Here is a 13,255-nt window from a genome sequence, read left to right on the forward strand (position 1 = left end):
TACTGGATGAATTGTTGTGAAATTGTGTTGATGATCTATAGAAGGAGAATTCAAATTCCTTCAGTGCCAACTTGAGGTTCGCATTTTTGGTTTTGAGGGAAATGCTCTCCTCCTAAGTATTATCATGTTAATATTGTCATTGCAGGTAAGTCTCAGCAAGCTGCTAGTCTTGTTCTTTCGGTTCATCGTTTTTTGTTTACTCTGTATAGTGTATTAAATATAAATGGTAAAAATGTCCAGCATAGGTTCCCACAGTTCAAGGTAACATTTTCAAATATTTTGCTTAAAAAAAGCCAACATTTTATTAACAGCAAAACTACTTACGTTTGAGAGGCTGTTGTGCAGTTTAGAGAACAATAATTCTTACAGGACTCAGTGTTAAACTGAAGACATTGACCACATGAGTGATGATGCTCCCACAGTTGAAGTAACAATTGTATGTACGTATGAAATCAGGACTATTGGTGCTGAAGGATTTGGGCATCCAGGTCGACAAGTACGTGGCGTCTGAGGTATGTGAAGACTCCATCACTGTTGGCATGGTTCGACACCAAGGACGCATCATGTACGTGGGAGATGTTCGCAACGTGACCCACAAACATGTGAGTGAAAGTCTCGTCTTTGCTTCTTGATTTTAAAGGCAGACTAAGTAATTGTCCGTAAGGTCTGTGGACATTTGACTATTTGTTTTCACATGCCTGATAGCTGTTTTGCTGTTCTGAAGTGAACTCATGTTGTGTTTTGTCTGAAAGATTGAAGAGTGGGGACCATTTGACCTGGTGATAGGAGGAAGCCCCTGCAATGACCTCTCCATAGTCAACCCTGCAAGGAAAGGTCTTTACGGTAAGGTTTTAAAAAAGTTTCATCTGTGTGTGAGATGAACTATGGAGGCTGAACTTTCTCCATCTTTACCACAGAGGGAACCGGGCGGTTGTTTTTCGAGTTTTACCGTCTGCTCCACGAGGCTCGACCAAAACCAGGAGACGAGCGGCCATTTTTCTGGCTGTTTGAGAATGTGGTTGCAATGGGAGTCAGTGACAAACGGGACATCTCCCGCTTTTTAGAGGTACAAACTAACAAATTCCCACATTCCCATAACTCAGTTTTTAGCATCAGCTAAATACAGCTCACGCTATAATGTTACCACAGACCGATGCTAAAATAAAGACTTGCACACCTCAAGCTGCTAAAATGAAAATACGCAAGATGGTTTACTGCCTTCCTGTGGTCTGCAAAATTTCACCTGATAAGTAGGTTACATCTGTACAATATCGTACCTGTACTCCACTATATTTATTTGATTACTACAGTACTTTTTGGAATGTGATTAATATTACAAATTATAGTATAATCATATGACAATTCAAATTTATACTTATTAGAATCATAACACATGTTCTTCAGGGGGGGCGGCTGTAGCTCAGTTGGTAAGGCAGTCGTCCACGGACCACAGGGTCAGTGGTTCGATCCCTGATCTCAGCCATTTGTTGTGTCTCTGGGCAAGACACTGTACCCCTAACAGCTCATTCCCCTCCCCAGCTGTGCGGTGCCAGTCCAAGCCCGGTACAAATTGGGGAGGGTTGCGTCATGAAGGGCATCCGGTGTAAAAACTATGCCAAATCAAGATGTGGACAATGATAAGCTGTGGCGACCATGAACTCATGGGATCAGCCGAAAGGACAAAAAAAAAAACAAATAAATAACTCATGATCTTCAAAACAGCAGACAAGGTTCATAAAATTATAAGCTGCAACATTAAAGTGATGAAAACATTAATGCATCAATAATAATTAGGTACTTCAAGTATGTTTTCAGTACTAGACAGACAATGGTCAGGTGGAATGAAACATAGTTAACTCCGCTGTTACTCTGTAGTGTAACCCAGTAATGATCGATGCCAAGGAGGTGTCTGCTGCCCACCGCGCTCGCTATTTCTGGGGAAACCTGCCAGGCATGTCCAGGTAACTTATACAAACAAAAAACACACATTTTTGTATGATGAGTTTTACTTTCTGATCATTCATCCAGACATACTCTTCAGCTTTTTTCAGGACGTTTCATCTTGCACTGTCAAGCGTGCAGCAACCACTGTCACTGCTGCAGCTCAGAAGATCTTCAGCCCATTGTAGTAACATGCAGTAACAAACAGTACAGTCATATCTAAAAAAGGATTGTGTAGTTTGATACTAAGTAAAAGGGAAATGACAATTACTATGTGCTTGCTCATTATATTTGTGTTTTTAAGTTCATAAGCTGGCATCAAATGCCATGTGAGTTTCCTGGAAAGAGTAATAAAAAAATAACTGATGATGATTATCTCAGAAGTTGGAACTGCTACGAATTAATGATGACTATGAAACTGTTACACTTTGGAACATCATTTCCCCAGGCTGCACCTCAGTGTGACTCATTTTCTGTCTGATTAAAAATGTGCATTTTATTGATGTTTCCAGGAAGCTGAGCTACATAATGAAGTTACTTTAAGAGCCCAGTTAGAGCTCGTTATTAGGAAATAATGATAATTATCATTTCCAGGAAATTAGCCGAAAAATATGGTGGCTATAAAATTAGTCTAAACCCATATTTTTAAATTGGTTAATACATTTAACCAAATACACAAATACTATACAAAAAGTGTAATGTAGATATATTTATTTAAAATAGCTGTTGGCCTTATTGTCCATTCTGTTTTTTGTCATTTCTTGATGTGTTTTACTGTGAAAAACTTTCACAAATATTATTCTGTGTCTTATTACAGCAGTCTTTCATGTTCTTAAATGTATTTGGGTCACTGCTGTAAAAACCCTGGCCTTATAGTTCTTAGTATTTCATCACCTCTTTCATTTTGCTTTTGTTTGTAATTACAGACCTCTGGCACCGATGGCAAATGACAAGCTGGACCTACAAGAGTGTCTTGAGCATGGTCGCACAGCCAAGGTATCCAACTGTGTGTGTGTGTGTGTGTGTGTGTTTGTGTGTGTGTGTGTGTGTGTGTGTTTCTGTGTGTGTGTGTCTGCTTACCATTATTCCATGTAATTTTCTTATTAGTAGTAAACAATTCTACCAGCTTATACTTCATGCTGCAGGGCCCTGAACACAAAAATAATGGAAAACAGAACATGGGCATTTTTTTATGTTCAGTGTGATGAATAGTAAAAGAAAAAGTAAAGCATTTTTGGAATTTGAAACAGGAAATGATAGAGGCTATATATACAGTAAGATGGACAAGTTGCAAAATTGTTCACACCTTTGCTCACTTTTGCTGCAATTTCCTCCTGCTGCTTATACTTTCTCTACCAACAAGAGTTTGATAGGAATTTTTTTTACTACCTAACATATATAACAGAAACGTTGAAATGGAGGATAGCTCTAGGATTAAAAATGGATGTGTTTGTTTGTCTGTCTGTGTGTGTGTTTGGTTCTGGATGCTAATTCCAGTTTGAGAAGTTACGTACGATAACGACACGCTCCAACTCTGTGAAGCAGGGGAAAGACGAGCATTTCCCAGTCTATATGGACAACAAGGAGGACATCCTGTGGTGTACAGAGATGGAAAGGTACAGTGGTGTTTGTCTCTTTCTGCCAGGCTGCAGATTTGCATCCCTGGCCGACTGTGTGGAGTTTCTGTGTGGAGTTTGCATGTTCTCCCCATGCTTGCATGGGGTCCTCTCACAGTTCAAGCCATGCATGTAATGTTGATTGGTGATTGGAAATATTATTAATGAACTACTTTAAACATTTCCTTCATTTGGTTTACTGGTTTGCTCAGCTTTTGTCTAAAATATTTAGAAATAAAGTTAAAATATTGGTACATTAATAAAACATGCTTGGTGTGGTGATAGAATCCAGAGGTCTACAATTAAGAAAGTAAAAAATATTCATAATTTACATGAAAATTTGTACTCTTAAACCCTGAAGTAGATTTTGTTCATATGTGCTCTTAAAGGGTCATTTGTGAAAATTGTTATTCTAATCTTGGTTTTTATATTTTTGTAAAGCTGTTTACTAAATACACTTATAGAAAACTAAAACACCATATTAATATCTGCTTCTGTATCATCCAGTGTGAATTTTTGTGTGTCTCTTCAGGGTGTTTGGCTTCCCCGTCCACTACACTGATGTGTCCAACATGAGTCGTCTGGCTAGGCAAAGGCTGCTGGGACGTTCTTGGAGCGTACCCGTCATCAGGCACCTCTTTGCCCCACTCAAGGAGTACTTTGCCTGCTACTAGTCACACACCAACTCTCTCTCTCTCTCTCGCACACACACACACACACACACGCACACACATATACAAACTCAAACAGTATGTGATGGCAGACACACATACTCTACATACCTACACACAGGTTTCAGCTAGTACATGAAGGTTGGCAGATGCAGGATGACACACACTTACATCTTATACAAAATAACACACACTTACATCTTATAAAAACACACACACCTAAACAAACATTGTAAAGGACTGCTTCCTTAGATACCATGTAGACCACTGGCTGACCTTAGTCCCCTGGTGCTACCTTGCTGATGTACACACACACACACACACAAACACACACACACACACACACACAAAGCAAACACACACACACACTGGTGCAGGGTTTCTGTACTGTATATTTTCACACACACATACTTCCTGTCCAACCTTGAAACTGATGTCTTCTGGCTTTACTGTGGCGTAGTAGCTGGAGTTCAAGCCTCCAGGGGGCGGAAAACTGACAAGGATGCCCCATCTTTTCATTTTTAATATCGCTCTGAATACATCACCACACCAATGACTTCCCCTTAACCGTAACACTTAACTGTATTCATGCGTAGTGACAGTGCCGCTGGTGTTTTACAGTGTAATGACCACATACACAAACAAACACACACACACACGCGCAGACACACCAGTTAAAGCTTGTGGTGCTGGTCAGGCAGTGATGGATTCCAAATGGTGCCACTTTAATACAACATTTGTACAGTTTTTGGTGCTCTAGGAGACTGAACCGTCTCTGATTGTTTCTGTCGCTGCAGTTTAATGTCCCTAACAAAGTCAAGCCAAACGATTACAGGCAGGTGGAGGAAACATCAACCAAGAGAGGTGACCAACATAAAGTTATTCATTAGATCTGGTGTGGTAGAGTGTGCAGGTGAGCATCCAGATTAATGTGAAACCAAACATACTGTTTGTACTGTTTTGTGGTGGAAATGCTGCTCTGGAGGTCAAACTATCAGTAGTTGAGTTCAGCCTTAGTGGATTGCGCCAAAAATAATATTATTTTAGCTGCAATGTTGACGAGACTTACACTTTTAAATACTTAAAGCAAATGTATTGGGGATGAAACAGCAGTTTCAGATTATTTATTCATTTGTTTCAGATTTGTTACACAATTGTCATGTACAAAAAGATGTGTATACTATCAGTGCGTTTATTTAAAACTAAACTTTAGGGTTAAAGCTTTCAGTATACTTTTTGTGTACTTACAACTATACTAAACAGAATTACGCATCCTTGGCTTATACTGACAAGCATACTAAAAAGTCCATTAAAGTCTAACGAAAGTATATTTGGCCTATAATTATACTAAATATTTGATCAAAATATACTTTAAAAAGGACAATTATAATGTTTGTTTGGTTTTGTTTTTTGGAGGGGGGGGGGGTTGATAAAAAAAATTGGACTAAAACTAAAACAAAAAAGTGTGTTTCTTATGGAGCTGGCTGGGTTTATCTTTAACTTTGTTTTCTGTCCTGTTCCGTAGTGACACACTGTTAACACACTGTTATGTTGCCTGGCTAGCTAGCAAACTGTTCCCAGCATGTCACTAGGTGACGTCATTTTGGAAATGGACTATTATTACTGTTACAAATTGATTAGTTGTCACAAATTGTTTTGTGCCCACACACTGAGTAAGTTGTATGTAATTGTTAGGAGGAAGGCTCGGCACAGTCAACAGTTTCTCCCAGCAACACTCCGCACAGTACTTCATATTGCTTCTACTCTATTATATCATTTGGTGCTTTATGAGGCAATATGGCTATTGTCACAGCTACAGTATGTTACCACATGGGAAAACGAAGTACCACTAACAAAAATTGTACATTAACTACAAAGTGAGCTAAAATTATCTAACTTGAAAACAAATGACTACTTATGAATTCGCTTTTAGTACGGTTCACAGTATAGATGCATTACAAAGAGGAAATCTGTAAACCTGTAAAGTTCTACTCTCACAAAGTAAAGTGAGAGTAGAACCTAAAGTAACAAACTAAAAAACGAGCCATTTAGTATAAAGAAAATTGTAAATAGTACACTTACAAATATAATACTAATACATTAACATACCGAGTAAGAATATTTACTACATAAAGTATTCTTGAAATATACTTGAACTGTACTTAAGTTTACTTAACAAAATCCACCTTACTGTAAGTAGACATTGCTGGCAAAGCACACATTTTTTGCTGTTTATAGGGTCCCAGTTGGTCTCCATGAGGTCAATTACTACATTCAAATACACATGGGACAAATTTTAGACATTAATTAAAGTTACAGTGACCAACATTTTTCTTTGTAAATCATTTTAATAGATTTATGCTCTAACACTTATGTTGAGAAGTTCTTTGGAAGCCTCCCGTGACACAGACTCAATAAGAGCTGGGTGGAGCAGCGAAGACTGATTCAGAGTATCATGTTAGCACTAGTTGTAGTTGCACACTGTATCTTAAACAAGAGAAAACAATAGGTTGATTATAAAATCAGAAAAACTAAAAATGTAAAGTGCATGCCATGTGGGCATTCATTATCAAAAATCTTCATAACTGTGTTTATTTGTGTTTAGAGTGCACAAAGAATCCAGTGTTTAAAGGGTGTAAAACGTGGCCACACACTCATTGTGGGTAAAACGATCAGAGTTCCTATTACAGACCACTGTACTAGAATAATTCTAAGGAGAAAAGCAGCTTGTTGCCATCCACAGGCTTTTCTCATACATAGAAAAATATATGATGTTAACATTATGTTTCCAAACAATGAGCACTTATGTGCCTTCTTCAAACTGTTTTGATTATTTATAAGTGGGCTCTGCAATATTTTAGGCAGTGAGTGTTAGGTAAGGTTTTGGTGACTATGCTGTGAACGAACTAGTAGCATTTTAACGATGGATGTACTTCTTTATGTTGAGGTTAATGCTGGTATGCAATAGATTTAAAAAAGGGATGTATTGCATTGATTACTGTTGCTCAAATGACTGTGATGTTCATCTTAATGGTGCAAAATTTGAATAATACTGTTTGTCACTTTATGTCACTTGTCTGCTAGTGGCTGTAGCTAGAAGACAATTAGGGCTTTGGTTTGACAGCTGCAGGTTACAGGTAATGTTTGTATGAAAATGTGTCTGAGTAACCATACCTCGTGAGTCCATGGATAGGGCGGATGTTGTAATACTTTACCAGGCCTTCGCCAATCTTGTCATTGAGTTGGCAGCAAAAAATAACTGGATTTTAAGCCAACAGTAGTCTTTTATGTGGATGCACAGGACTGATGGTTATATTCAGATATTTAAGCTAACTAAGTTACAGAGTTACTGTATATTGTGAACTGACAATATAACATAGTCGTTCGTTGTAGCTTGTTTATCGCTGACTCGGTTTGCTTTTACCCATCATGAGAGTGGCTTTAAGTTTGTGTGCTTGTTAGCATGACCCTCCAAAGTAATCATACAATCATATTCAGGTTTTAGGTTTTAAGATTGTAAATTGAAGATATACAGTATTTATTGCCCACAGCTCAGTCAAATACACACAGGTCACATGTCTACAACATGTTAATAGATTTTGTGGGAATATCTCACCTTACCAAATTGTGCTCCTCTGTAAAAGGTAAACCTAACTTTCCTTCTCATAAATCTTTAAATAGGCCCCAGTAAATCGCAATACTGTTTAGTAACAGTTAATAATTTGTTTTAAACACAAACGGATGAAATAAAATCTCCAACCAAGGACCTTTACACCGCACTAATAGGTGGCAGCAAATTTAATCTAAGTTTAAAATTGAAATTGTCAGGAATTGGGATTTTTTTTTTTGCCAAACAAGAATTTAATTAAAAGCTGTATCTCTGTTTGGTACAGTGTCAGACAAATTCCCCAAACAATCTTAATGCAATCAAAGTACACTGCACAAAATATAACTCTGTATCTCCACTGAACAATGCTGGGAAAAAATGACTCTTATCTTAATCTCAGATGTTGTTTTATCAAAAACCATTTTTTTGCCCTGAGGTGGTTTAAAGTGCAAATTTTCTTTGGCTGCATCTATTAAGGTTTAACTCCTCCAGTGAGATGATGTCTTCTTTCAGAGCAGTTTTCCACTTATAGTTTTTTGTTGGCTGCAGTATGCTAAGGATGCATCCCAGTTCCTTTAATTGCATCCATGTTTTCTCACTTGGGTCTTTTCCTTACACCTTAGCCCCTAACAATAAAGACATGAGGACAGTGGAAAACAAGCAAATGTGATTTGTTCTTTCATTTGCACTCATCCTAAGGGGGATCCATTTCTGTCGAGGCAATCATGGTGAAATTATTAGACCTTCACAGTTGGTTGGAAACTTGGTCCATCCTTTTCAAGCTGGTCTTAATACAAAACTGAGGTTCTACCTTGTATGGGATGATTGACTTTGGACATTGCTGTTGTTTCTGCTCTGCAGAGATGTTGTGTCTTGTATTTCATGGCTATGCTGACATGAAACTTCAACTGTCCCACTAAGCTAAATAGAGTCAGTGTATTAGAGACAAAACTCCCACAAAACACACTTATTTTGTGTTTTTTTTTTTTTCAAAAAACATTGCAAACAAATATTCTGTATTTATACTGTGTATAGTATAAAACACCACCTACAGTATAAAAAACCAACATTATTACTGTAGGTCTAATATCGGTTTGGCTACTTTTTCCTATTTACTACAGTTATAAAAGAACTGTAGTATCTGCTGTAAGGCTACTATGGTAAACACTTTAACCATCATTTAACCCGGGGAACTAAAACAAAAAAATATTTGGACTTGTGCTGGAAATTAAAATGTATTAAGCTTTGATGGTGCTGAACTCAGCAGTATTTTGCTGTAAACTTGTTGTACTTTAGCATTTAAATAAATAAGAAAGGTCACTGTTGTTGGACCTTGTGTTTAAAATAAGCCTCTTTCTCAATTCAGTGGTTGTTTGAGGGCCTCAGCATTTTAATAAAATTAAAGAACACGAGCTAAATGCTTGTCCTCGCTCCTTGGTGCAGACATGAGCGCTTTAAAGTAGCTGTCAAGACGCAAGATGGAAAACAATGTCCTGGTCAAGTGAGAAACAATCAAATAAGGGAATTGGGATGTACCCAGAAAGTTCAAAGATGGCAAAAAATCACTTTAGCTGGATGGAAACTATATGAAGCTCATAGGGGGATTAAACCTGGACCCTTTAGGTTATTATACAGCTTCTGATGTGCTTCAGTCCCAGTGTTGCCCTTTTTGGTCAGGTGAAAAAGTTTAAAAAGTGGCCAGTTAGGTTGTCGCCAATCCACCAGCCCTTGCAGTTATGCGCCTGCTTTGCTTCATAGGGATCCAGAACATCTCTTTATTTATTGTATCACAGCGACATCCACAGAAACCAGAGGTGGACCTTTGCTCTGTAGACACTATGCTGGTTTTCTACTTCCAACAACTGAAACGGCCCTGTACTAATAACAGATACGTCTTTACTTAACAATTGTTCAGCCTGTCTCTGGTGTTTCTTCTGCCTTTGAACACCTGAGAAAATAGATTGTCATCGATTATGGCGAGTATTTAATAGGAGAAATATTATACTTGCCAACAGGGCTGTCTATTGAGAAAAACATCTCTGTCAGTCTGGTGCTTTGGTCTTCAGACGACCAACTTTTTCCAGGAAGCCTTCCGATCCTTTGATACCTTCCTCAGATACCAGCTATCAACTGGACAGATGCAGTCTATGCTCACACTCAAACAGTGACACAAACCAACAGTAAACCAGCAGGTTTTCCATCATGTTTACTCTCTGTTTATACAACCAACCTTCAGGTGCTTTTTAAACTCTGCTCTTTTTTACAGTGCTCTTACAGGTCACACATACCGACACACATTTGCTGGAAATACGGTGCCGACGTCCATGCTTCTTTAAACTTTTTCCGCAACCAAGCACATCATCAACACACACATGCAAACACATACATACATATATACATGCATACACTGTGTTTTTGCTGGCCGCCTGTCGCCATCAGGCTTCCCACTGCGCTGCTGGGTGTGACAATATCACCCTGCGTTGCTTGGTGCTCCCAACCCCCTCCCCTCCAGCTCACCTGAATCCCTCCCACCCCCAGGTGCTGCATGTCAGTCAGTCAGTGTAATCTCCAATTCCATGTTAGATTAGGGAGTAATGATAATAATAATAATAATAATAATAATTACAATAATAATCTGTTATTGTGTGTGTGTACTGTTCCAGGTTGGTGCTCAGTTCAGTTCAGTCTCAGCCTAGAGGGGAGAGAGAGGCTAGAGAAAGCATATATTACAGTTAGTATAGTGACTTGTTCTATTGTACCCAAGAAAGAAATGGAAAGTTGAAGTGATGAGCTACAGGACACTCTCAAACAGCAGCAGGTTGAAATAACACTGAATGTAGGTGGAGATGTAATTACAACTTACAACAAACTCACAGAAATCGTTGGAGCTAAATCACATATTTCCACTGGTGCCTAAAGTTGTGATAAAAACTCAACAAAGAACAGAATGCTTCAAAAACTTAAATCATATATTCCAGTTTCTCTTCAGTCCCATGCTGTTTTTGTGGAATTTAGTAGACGTTTGTGTTTTTCATTTTGAGTTGATCTACTAGTTTCTGATTGAATGATTAATTGATTGTAGGCTCTGAAAAGAAAGTAAGAAGTGACCCACCTACCTACTACGTAACATGAATTTCCCATGTTAAAATGTCAGGTCTTCAAAAGGTGGTAAATTATTTAGATAAAAGTGTAAAACCCCAGAAGGTTCAGTTTAAAGTCATAGATTAATAATCAGTTAATAATCAGTTATCAAAATGTGTTGATTCGTCTTCTGTTGATCAACAAAATGACTTTTTCAACTAACTTGTTTCTAGATAGTTTCTGTATAGCATTTTTACCCCTTCAGGCAAGAAAATACACAGATAAAACAATGAAGCTGGAGGAAGAAAAAAAAAAAATCCCAAATGGCTTTTAACAGTTGTTCACAACCTTTCCAAGGGTCCTACAGTAAGAATAATCTGAGGGGTCACAAGATATGTGAAGCTTTCACAGAAAAAAATGTAAGTTTTGATTAATGATTGACAATTGGCCTTAATCTATTATATTTTGGGCAAAATGAAGGTCAGCGTAAAACAATTATTCATGCTATCATCTGGAAGCCATTTAAATGACATAAATATCATAGATTGCAACAGCATGTTTGGTTTGTATAGTGTGTTTAGGTAACAAACTAAAAAGTCTGCGACCGGGTCACTGCTTTTTAGCATATTATCTGTTTTAACTCCCAACAGAATCAGTGTTATTTCAACATGTATCTGTCTGAGACTGCAGTCAGACAAAAGCATGAGGACTGGAGTCGACATTTTCACATGATGGGTGACACGGTGATGATGTTTCTGTTCGCCTATCAACAGCTATTAGGCTGAGTGATGCGCTGTTTTAAACACTGATACACTTACAAACAAATACACACAAAACACTGTTGTTGATACACAGAGCGAATGGCTCTCAGAGACAGACACATGCACAACATCCACAATTACAATGCTGTGGCGCATGCAGACACTCATCTCATGGACTTAATGAAAGATGAGCTTTTAGGACAAGGAGGACCTGGTGGTGTTTCAAAAGGTGCTAAAATTTTATCTGAAAATAAGAAAAATATATTGTTAGGAGTATAAATCAAGTTTGTCTTTACAATGACTGTATTTAAGTTTGTCGTAGTAATGAAAAGGCACTATTATTATTTTACTCTTGTATGAATATGAACTAATAAAAAAGGCATTTTAACTTTGTACTTGAACAATGTAAGAAATGAACCGTGAATTAAAAGGACTGTTTCTTGTGATTAAGCCTAAAGTGTCAGTGTTATCTCACTGGTGTTATGTTAGGGGTGTAACTAAATACATATACAGTTTAAACATTAGTTCGAATTTCTCAATTTGCCTTTTCTTAGAAGTGTTTTTTACTGTCAGTTCCCTCTTCAGTCCCTCAAAGTTTTCTAACCTCAGAAGAAGAAGAGTGAAATAATAATAACGCAAAGTTGGCTGTTTTAAATAACAGACATTGGGCACAGTTTAGTTACACCCCTAATAACAGTCTGTGTGTTGATTATGATGCATGTTTTTATTTGAGAAAACTTTTAGGTCTCTTCTACAATATTTATGACAAATATTCTCATATATTACAGCTTAAATGATGACAGAGCGCATTTGAATTGAGGATAGTATCAGGATGTACAGTTGCTTCTGAAAATAGTTAAATTTTTGTCAATTTTATTTGCTGAGATTTAATTTAAAATGGATAAAAATTGCAATTTATGCACACCAAGCTAGACCCAATAAAAGATAAATGTAAACAAAAATGTTTTAGAAATTACTTTCACCCTGAATGTGTTCCAGCCCTTAACACAGTGCTGTGTTATAGCAAGAATTACCCGTTTCAAGTTCTCTTGTATAAGTGTCTTAAGCTTTAAGCAAATGATTTGGGCAGTTTATCCAATTCTTACTGACAGAACTTCTTAAACACTGTCTATAAATAATTTTCTGAAGTGACTGTATTCAATAGGAGTGATGATACTGATTGATGTACTTCTATTTCTTCTGCAGTTATGAACTGCGCTGTCCCTGTCCTCACACTGTTCTCTTCAAAATGTGTAGTCAGGAATAATATCAAAAAAGGATGTTGTGATTTAAGAGGATTTCTTATTTGTCAATTACTGTTTCATCCTAGAGAACAGTTAAGTACATATTTTATTTTGTGATGCAATGGTCTGCACATATATAACGCTTTTCTACTTAATGGCACTCAAAGCGCTTTACACCGCTTCTCATTCACCCATTCGGACTCACAATCACTCACACACCGATGTGGGAGCTGCTATGCAGCTGGCCAATTCTCACAGGGAGCAACTTGGGGTTCAGTGTCTTGCTCTAGGACACTTCGACATGTGACCGGAGGAGCCGGGGATCCAGCAACTC

At 37.7% G+C, this 13,255-nt stretch overlaps 1 protein-coding gene across 11 annotated transcripts in view; it reads left to right on the forward strand.

Moving 5' to 3' along the window:
- LOC137102203 (DNA (cytosine-5)-methyltransferase 3A-like) overlaps positions 1–12,123 on the forward strand; it is a 58,827-nt gene extending 46,704 nt beyond the window's left edge. For 5 of the 11 annotated variants that reach the window (XM_067481446.1, XM_067481444.1, XM_067481451.1 and 2 more), the window contains 8 exons: positions 457–602; positions 753–843; positions 918–1,066; positions 1,876–1,961; positions 2,042–2,125; positions 2,868–2,937; positions 3,439–3,557; positions 4,090–12,123. In XM_067481446.1, the coding sequence (XP_067337547.1) occupies positions 457–602; positions 753–843; positions 918–1,066; positions 1,876–1,961; positions 2,042–2,125; positions 2,868–2,937; positions 3,439–3,557; positions 4,090–4,231 (887 nt within the window). In that variant the 3' untranslated portion in view covers positions 4,232–12,123. Of the gene's footprint in view, positions 1–456; positions 603–752; positions 844–917; positions 1,067–1,539; positions 1,731–1,875; positions 1,962–2,041; positions 2,126–2,867; positions 2,938–3,438; positions 3,558–4,089 lie in introns of those variants that run through there. The other 6 variants (XM_067481450.1, XM_067481453.1, XM_067481448.1 and 3 more) reach the window with 4 other exon arrangements.
- Positions 12,124–13,255: the final 1,132 nt, after the last annotated feature.

This window comes from Channa argus, chromosome 17 (assembly GCF_033026475.1).
Source record: "Channa argus isolate prfri chromosome 17, Channa argus male v1.0, whole genome shotgun sequence".
NCBI lineage: Eukaryota > Metazoa > Chordata > Actinopteri > Anabantiformes > Channidae > Channa > Channa argus.